This window comes from Microchirus variegatus, assembly GCF_963457635.1.
Source record: "Microchirus variegatus genome assembly, chromosome: 1".
Lineage (NCBI taxonomy): Eukaryota > Metazoa > Chordata > Actinopteri > Pleuronectiformes > Soleidae > Microchirus > Microchirus variegatus.
The window spans coordinates 7536248-7544932 of record NC_139802.1 but is presented as its reverse complement, the minus strand read 5'-3'; the positions used below and the strand labels follow the sequence as shown (position 1 = coordinate 7544932).

The window sequence follows — 8685 nt, the reverse complement described above, 5'->3', positions numbered from 1 at the left end:
GTCCTTGGATTAAGCCCTTTCCTTGTGCATTGGGTGAAGGGTCTTGTTTTACGGAAGCAGCCGATTTGCACAGCCTTGTTTCTACAGTGGCCCAAAAGGTCAGAACATCTCGACTTGAGTGTTTAGCCTTTTGAAGCAGAAGCTTACGACACAACCAAAGAGGAACAACATCCTCTCTGGTGTGTGAAGGCTACTGTAGTTTCCTGACGGGCGAGAGAGAAGGAGGATGTGCGGATAATTCTTTTCTTAGAGTAAGCAGTCTTGACATTAGATGTTAAGATGTGGGGATAGGTTAATTATGCACATACATGCCAATAAAATACATACTCTATCATATCTATCATACTATATGAGAATAAATACAGTGCATTACCCACCCGCAGCAACACATCTGCACACATACAGACAAATACAGACGGATTTAGAACAGGCAAATGATGGTGCATCTGCAGCTCCATACCTCACTGTGACAGGCTTTTATACGAACTCCAAGTTGTTTAGTAATTACTATACTGAGACAATGGTTTGAATTTGAAGAAGAAAAAAAAATAATTAAACAGGCCTTAATAAATAAATAAAGCACTTTAAATGCACATATAAAGAGAGTTTTATGGACAATTTCACCTTCATACTTTTGCTTTACTATAAACTTACTATTTACTCTTGTTTTGATTAAAACTGCTGCCTACATTTCTCTTTTCAGATCACACCATGTGAAGTTCTCTGATTATGAGTCTTTTTTTCCTCTTACTCATCTCTTGCTTGAGACGGTCTTAACTCATTCTCTTGTTGTATTATAATAATACGATAAGATACGTTTAAGTACTCCTCTGCACTTAAATAACACCAAGACTTTTCATTGGAGTGCGGGGAAAGTATTTTATCACATTTGAGACACCAAGTATAATTTTTTTTTGCACAGATAACAAATACAGATAAAAATGTAAAAAAAATGCCATTTCAGTCCACTAAATGGTGCCAAGTACTCACTGAGTATATTTCAATATATATGATCTTGCAAATACGCAGTATATCGCAATAACGTGATAATATCGTACCGCGACCTCATATGAAGCTGCGCCTCTCGGTCCTGCAATATTTCACAATAAAAGCTTGGCTGAAAATGGAGCGCTTTTTACTCTTTTACTCTGAAACAAGAACATCAAGTGTTATATATGTACGATAAAAGATAAATCTACCAGAGATCCAGTCCCAAGAAGAATTTTTTTTATCTAGAATTTATGGAAATTTATAGGTCCAGATCCAGACCCTGAGCCAACTCTTTTTGGCCTTGGCTTATACAGACATCTCATCCTGTAGCTGGGCGAGAACTGCAACGGCATCATTGCGCTCCATTTTCCTGAGCAGTGTAGCAAGGTGGCCGACCGTCCAGTCAGGACGCCTGCAAGTGACTGCCTCCAGCACAGCCTTCAGGGGGCTTTTATTGTCCTTCATAGAGTAAAAGTAATTGATCTGGGTGGAGGGGAAGGACCAGTGCGATGCCAGGTGTCTGGTGTTCTTTACTTTTTGGCTGTCAGGGTCCAACAAAATCACCAGCTCCTCCAAAACATCCAGGTTGTTCAGCACTGTCTGTAAAGGTGCAGACAGTGTGCCAGGACCTACAGAGGAAAAAAAGGGAGGCTGCTATGACTTGTTATGGTGCTTTTCCACTACAAAGTTCCGCCATGGAACCATTACAGGTTCCAAGCGAGCTGAGCTGCTACTACGCGCCACGTTGTCAGAGTGCCGTCACTGGAAAAGGCACGAGCAAGACGTGCGACACAAGAATCAGACTGAATAATAAAAAACTGTAGATCAATTAAAAAATATATAATCCTGAACACTTGCATTAATCTCATTAATCTGAGTATACCCACTACAAAAAGGCCAGGATTTTAGGTATAACCACTTAAAAATAGGCATTCATACGTATCAACTCTATTTTTTGACAGAAATTATACTCATGTAATTTGTTTTTGCAAATAAAGAGTAGAGATGAGATCATTAAAAACACTAAACATAATAACGTTCATTATGTGCACACCCTTTTTGTAGATTATTGTGCTGCTGTTCTGGCAACCCATGCTGACACTACAGTACAGTAGACCACACTATTTTTGTCCCGGCACAAAAATATGCAAGTTGAAGTTTCGAAGAAAACATAAACTTTGCATTTGAATTAGGGTTGTTTGATCGCTGTGAATCATTCCTAGTTGGGGTGTGGTGATATCACATTCCAGAGTTTTTTTTTTTCTTTCAGCCAATCAGCTGCTTGTCAATCAGCTGCTCACAGAGAAAGCACATGGCTGATGAATATGCTGCAGCTGCTGCTGCTGGAGGCTCCTCACTGTCACTGCTACTTCTTTAACAAACTTTCTCCAGAGTTTATACACAACAAACGGATGGATGATTTCGAGAGGAGGACATGAGAATACCTGGACACCTTGAGGAACAGACACAGGAGTTACTTCTGAGATGACGACATGACGCCAGGAACCTCTTATGGGTGGTGAGTTTTCATTAACGTTGTTAATCTACGTTACTTTAGTGTTCATTCGATGTCAGATACAAGGATTAAAAAATTGTCTTTTTTTTCATGCTGGACGCTGTCTTTTAATAATCCACGGTGCGTTTGTGTGGCTACATTGTTAGCTAGCTCAGTATTGCAAAGTGTATTTTAAACTATAACGGGAGCATGTGAGTGTCTGCTATTAATGTGAATAACAAACCAACCCACCATTCACTGTGATGCTAATGATTTAGCAACTAGCTGAGAGTTACATGTGTTTTATTTTATTTGATATTATAAATATGTATCTATATTTGATCCATGAACACTTAAAGGTACCATATGTAAGAATGTGGCTAAAAACGGTTACTACATTCAAATTCAAAATACCGAGGTCTTTTAGGTTTCGTTTTCTGACGTAACTGGCAACCCGTGGTTGCTCGGCAGCTGAGACTCTACTGACTGCAATGATTGGTAGAAGGTGGTAGGTGGCACCACATGACAAAACATGATTTCAAAACATAAACATGATTTGCAGTCTGCAAAAGATTTTTTTTTAATGCAAATATTTTGGCTGTACTGTTGTTGTTGGTGAGTTCAGTTTGTTATATGAACATTATTCCTGAGTCTCTGTGACATATTAGGAGGATTTTATGGCCAGTTGATTTAGATTTATTACATAATGCACCTTTAAGTGTATTCCTTGTCTTGTTTTTCATTTTTGTGAAATGTATATTCATATTTAATTTAGTTTTTCTTTGGGAACCCCCTGGGGCTTCTTCATAGAACCCTTGGACTCCCTACACCTGTTATTGATAAACATTATTCAAACTACTACAATAGTTTCTGTCCTGTGGGGTTGGACTATACAAATGTGATGATTCTGTCTTTTGTCACTGAGAAGGTGTAAATGTTTGAGGCTAAAATTCTCCCTAATTCATTTTTGATGAGTTCCTACATTCAAATGGCCACATCTTCCTCAATTTATTTTCAGATCTCTATATGTTAGACATTGGTGAAAAGCTTAGAAATCCCACTTTCCAAGTCTGTAAAAAAACTCAAAATGTCCCTCAGCCTACTTGTTCCTGTTTTTTTCCATGGCCGTGCACATTTAGCCACAGCACTGCTGAAAGCCTGCAATTGTGAGCGGGGAGCCGCATCATCACAACCTCTGCCGCCGTATTTCAGCTCTGTGTCAGTGACTGTGTGTCAGACAGAGTCTGTGCCCTGGTCGTGCAGGAAGTACTGGACAATTATGTGAACAAAGCTTGTTAATTCACTGATTCTAAGGAAAAACAACTGCTTTACAAGTCACTTGTTTGTTTTTGTCGCACAGCAGTTTCATGCAGCTGTGCTTTGGTGATTCCGCCCACGTTTAGGAGGAAATGGATAACTAAAACTAGAAACTAAACAGTGTAGAGCCAAGCGTGGGACTATGTAGTGGAAAAGCGCCATTATACTTATGTAAGCTTTGAAAGGATTGCCAGTGCACGCACTGACTGTGGTTCAGTGTCTGCAGCAGTCTGAGTTCAACTCAGTTCACTGTCCTTGTTCAGCCAGCAGAAGAAAAAACAAAAAAGGGCAAAGGACTTGACCAGGGCTGTAAAGAACTCACTGAGGATGGCGTCCAGATCACTGTTGTCAGCAGGCGCAGAGAGGGAAGAGAACCCTTCACGAATTACTGAAGACTTCCTTCTGTAACACAGCAGTCTACGCTGACCTGAGTTAGACAACAGCAGATGGTTTGGATCAACATCAACTCCCTGCTCTGTAATTACTTTGGTATGCCCTGCTGTTGTTTCCAAAGAGTTTAAATATACAAACCTCTGGTCCACTTCATATAGATGAAACAAGCAGATAATAGAACAAGGATGATAGAAATTAGGATGACTGGCACTTCCCCTGCAAAAGAAATGGAAGAAAAGTCACGTTAAAATAATGATGAATGTTGCTCTTGTTATATAGTTAAGTGTAGGTTTAACTTACATTGTACAACACCAGCATCTGCATTGTCATTAAAGACTGTTGGCAGGCCTGGAGATGTTGCATAATATGTTGTCTGGATTTGGAATAAAGGCAGTGAATTATCATGAACTCAGCAGCTGCACGGAGCACACAATCCTGCAGGATTTACAGTATCTGATGTGCAGATGTGCAAAACAATGTTAAAGGTGCATGTGAGTCAGGGAAGTTCACTATGGCCACATAATAGACTAATACAGAATGATTTAGGGGATTTTTTTGTGTGGGCTTTTTTGTCATTTCCTGTTTTTGTCTGTGGGCTTTGTGAAGACTGGTAACCTAGTAGACAGCCGAACGAGTTAAAACTGTGCATTTTTCCTTGATTACCGTTGTTGCATTGCTGCGAAAAGTGACATCATGCTGAGGTGTTGGTTCCTGAGAGGAGAGGTGAAAGCAGATGAAGCATCTTGTAAAGCAGAGCGCACAAGCTCAGATTCTCTACTCACTGTGACTGGGGTCGTCTGGCTTCTGTAGAAAAACCCACAATGGAAGAGTGAGACCATTCTCAGAAAAAAAAAACTATTCTATGATGCTATTCTGGAAATGGTTTGTTTTCTTTACCTCGTCTCTCGGCACTGTGTGTCAGTGGTTGAGTTGCAGGAGCCTATAATGAAGTATCCGGGCGGACACGGAGTGCAGGGGAGACAGTGTGCTCTGCTGCCGTCATTGAAAGTGTTGTCTCTGCACTTTCTGTTAGGAGGCTCGTGCTGCCCTCCGTGGTCATCATAGCCACAGTTAGGTGTAACTTCATATCCTGTTTTATTGGAAAATACAACTATAATTTAAATATAAATATCAAATATTTGAATATAATATTACATCCACTTACCTGGCTTTTTGGTACACTGCACGCACCGTTGTGTATTTTTGTCCAGTCGTGTTGTTAGATCTTCACATCTGTCGGAGTGTCTCATCTCCATCTTCACTCTGAGTCAACTGAAAGATGTTGGCTCTGACGAAGACTAATGACTTTCTCAGTAAATCTCCTCCCTCCTTTTTGTCACGCGCACACACACACACACACACACACACTGCTCTTCTGTATATTGTTAACTGTTGTGTGTGGCTGCTTGCAGTCCCTCTCTTTTCCTCTGCCTATCTCTCTCTGTATTTCATCTGCCTTTTGTCCTGTGCCTTGTGTCCTCTTCTGTTACACCATTGGTTCTCAAAGTGCGGCCCGCGGGCCAATGGCGGCCCGCAGAAAAATTTCTCGCAGCCCACAATGAATTACAGTTGATAGTTTTAATCCAGGAGCTACTAAGTTTGTTAAATGTTTATAGGACATTACTGGATACAGACCAATAAGTGTAAACTGTAGAACTGCAATCTGGTCATTAAAATGATTACAAATGGGATTTCTTTCTGTTTTTTTTCCTGTTTTTTTTTCCTTTGGCGGCCCTCAGTCCAATGTTGGGTTCCTAAATTGGCCCTCAGGTATCAAAACTTTGAGAACCCAGGGCTGTGTTACACCAACTGTCCTCATGTCCTCTTTCACAATGTCCCTTCTCTGTGGTCTTCCGTGGTGTCTCCTGTCCGGCAGCTCCATCCCCAACATTCTTTGTCCAATATATAATCACTGTAACCTCCTCTGCACGTCACCAAATCATCTCAACCTTGACTCTCTTCCATTATTTCCAAACTGTTCAACCTGAGCTGTCCTTTTGAATATGCTTATTTCATATTCAGCCCTGCCACCTTTAGCTCCACCTCTTGTCGTTTAGACTGCCACAATATCACATCTGTATCTAAGCATCATCTGTGTTTTGAAGAAGTATTCAGAGCTTTTACTTAATCAAAAACCCTTACTTATTATAACTATGGTTTTACTGAAAATGACCCGCATTGAGGACTTGAACAAGTAACAAAAGAGTCCTTTAATGGAACTTTAAACCCAAAACAGGTGGTGAGGGCAGGGAAAATAAATAAATAAACCTTTTTTTTGATCATTTTTGCTGTGTTCATGCATGTGGCATGAATTATATTTGATCTTGTTATTTCCAGCTCCGCTCCTGCAGTGAAAATTAAAATAAATAATAAGTGTTACACTCATACCGGCAAGCCATTAAAACCCATTAAATTTTTCAAATCTAACTTACATTAAAGCATAATACATGCATTTTATTTTATGTATATGGGTGTCAATCTGGGCTTTTGCCTTGGAATTGATCATTTTTACTACTTTCCACCAGATGGCACTGTTCTAAATGTTGCTGCTAATCATCGACGTATCCCTGAAATAATAATTAATCGACTGTAATTATTCAACAGCAAGAAAAATTACTTTGCACGTAGTCTATTATAAATAATGAATATTTTCTGATTTCATCTAAAAACATGGCAACGTCGATGATGAAAACCTGGGATTTAAAGGGTTAAAAATCTCTTTTTAAAAAATAAATTAGTATTTGATATCACTGATTTAGTCAGATGAAGGTGAAAACAAAATCAGCTCAATGAAAGTATAACATAATGATGCATAATATGTTTCATAATAATTCTGTAAAAATGTATAGTATTTCGAAAATAATTCGTAGTTTTGTTTTCATCTGAAAACATGGTGGCATCGTGACTAAAACCTGGCATTCAAAGGGTTAAACTCTTTAAAGGTTAACTAGTATTTGATATAAATAATTAGGTCAGATGTAGGTGAAAAATAATTCAGCTCTATGAAAGTAGAATAATGTATAATATTTTGGTAACACTTTAGATTAGGGAACACATTCACAATTAACTTACTAACATGCATATAAGTAGCATACTAGCCCTTTATTAGTAATTATTAACCACATATTAACACCTTATGTAGGAAAAATCTTAATTCATGTCGTAACAGAGATAGAATAAGGTCTTATAAGGTGCTAGTGCTACTTATCTTTATCTATATAGATATGGATATAGATATATCTATATAGATATATAGATATATGTATATGTTAGTAAGCACCTAGTTAATGGTGAATATGTAAAGTGTTGTGTATTTTTTTAGAGCTTGCTAAAAAAATAATTTTTAAAAAAAGCCCCCAAAAATGTGGGTAACTAACTTTAGTGAAAACAGTCTCTATTCTGTGGGATTGCACTCAGGTAACCTTGCAGATTCATTGAAAGGAAACACCGGTTTTCAGACAGGAAACTTATTTGGAAAGAAGGCTCCCTTCATCCTGTTCTATAATCTTTATAGTCTATGTGACTGTGAATGAGCCAGAGCAAAAAAAAAAGCCACAAACTTTCAGCTAAGAAGACCAAGGGAGACTCTCAGAGAAACATAATGATTCACCTTCATGGAGGTATAGTTACATGGAAGGATTGGTGCATAATTAAAACACACTGTTTCTCTTAAAATAAAAACTAAGTTCTGGAGAAAGCTGTGTTGAAACAGATTAGCAACAGAGACATTTGACAGAGCATAAAATTTGTGACTTTCATATCATGAGAGAGTAAAAGAAACAAGTGCAATATTGTTTCTTAATCAAAGAGATAAACGGGCCTCATGCACTCCTCCACTTTTCCCCCCAATCCCTGCAGCTTCAATCTTGAAGTGGTTACATTTTGTCACTGACATGGGACAAACCTAAGATTCATCTAAAAGCTGTTTGTGCTGCAAGTCTCACACAACAGGATGACTGATAACTATTACAAACCAGTGACCTTGTGGTAACTGCACAGTCCAGGATATGATTTGAGGATGTGTTCCCTCTAATAATGCCGTATATGTTTTTTTTTTTTTTTAACTATAAACTTTTTTGCTTTAAAACACTGACTAATCCACCCGAGTTTTTCCCCACAGTCATGGTGATCCATGTGTTTTCAGTTCTCCATCGTATTGAGACATTCCATGACTCAGTGACCTCATAGTGAGAACCTGAGTTACACAAGTTTTTTAATGTTTTAAATGCTATTTTTTCTTATTGCAATCTTATCCAAGGCATTTGCTTTTTAATATTTAATATTAAATTCTGGCTTCCTAATATGGGGATTAGGTAAATTGATCACACTAAACTGGTACCATAGCTTTGTCTGTGAGAGTGAATGGTTGTTTGTCTCTTGCTTTATCACTAAGCGACAAGCTGGTGTAGTATGTTGAAAACATCTGCTTTTTTTTTTTTTTTAATTTGTACGTGAGAGATGGCTAACTTCACTAACACTGCTACTTAAAC

General features: G+C 38.4%; 1 protein-coding gene across 1 annotated transcript; it reads right to left on the bottom strand.

Annotated features, from left to right (window-relative positions):
• Positions 1-874: 874 nt before the first annotated feature.
• igflr1 (IGF-like family receptor 1) lies at positions 875-5462 on the bottom strand. The gene is made up of 8 exons (XM_083897208.1): positions 5361-5462; positions 5093-5285; positions 4859-4999; positions 4496-4568; positions 4397-4411; positions 4334-4343; positions 4125-4229; positions 875-1619 (listed from the first exon to the last, which is right to left on the bottom strand). Exons 1-8 carry the CDS (start codon positions 5449-5451, stop codon positions 1297-1299), a joined length of 951 nt encoding a protein of 316 aa, XP_083753334.1. The 5' UTR covers positions 5452-5462; the 3' UTR covers positions 875-1296.
• Between the last annotated feature and the right edge of the window lie 3223 nt (positions 5463-8685).

Excerpts from the sequence above, each read along its gene's own strand:
- igflr1 (XM_083897208.1), bottom strand. The coding sequence starts at position 5,451 with ATGGAGATGAGACACTCCGACAGATGTGAAGATCTAACAACACGACTG. Across the intron at positions 4,569-4,858 it reads TTCGCAGCAATGCAACAACG|ACAACATATTATGCAACATC; the intron begins GTAATCAAGGAA and ends TTCCAAATCCAG. Across the intron at positions 1,620-4,124 it reads TGATCTGGACGCCATCCTCA|GTCCTGGCACACTGTCTGCA; the intron begins GTGAGTTCTTTA and ends TTTCCTCTGTAG.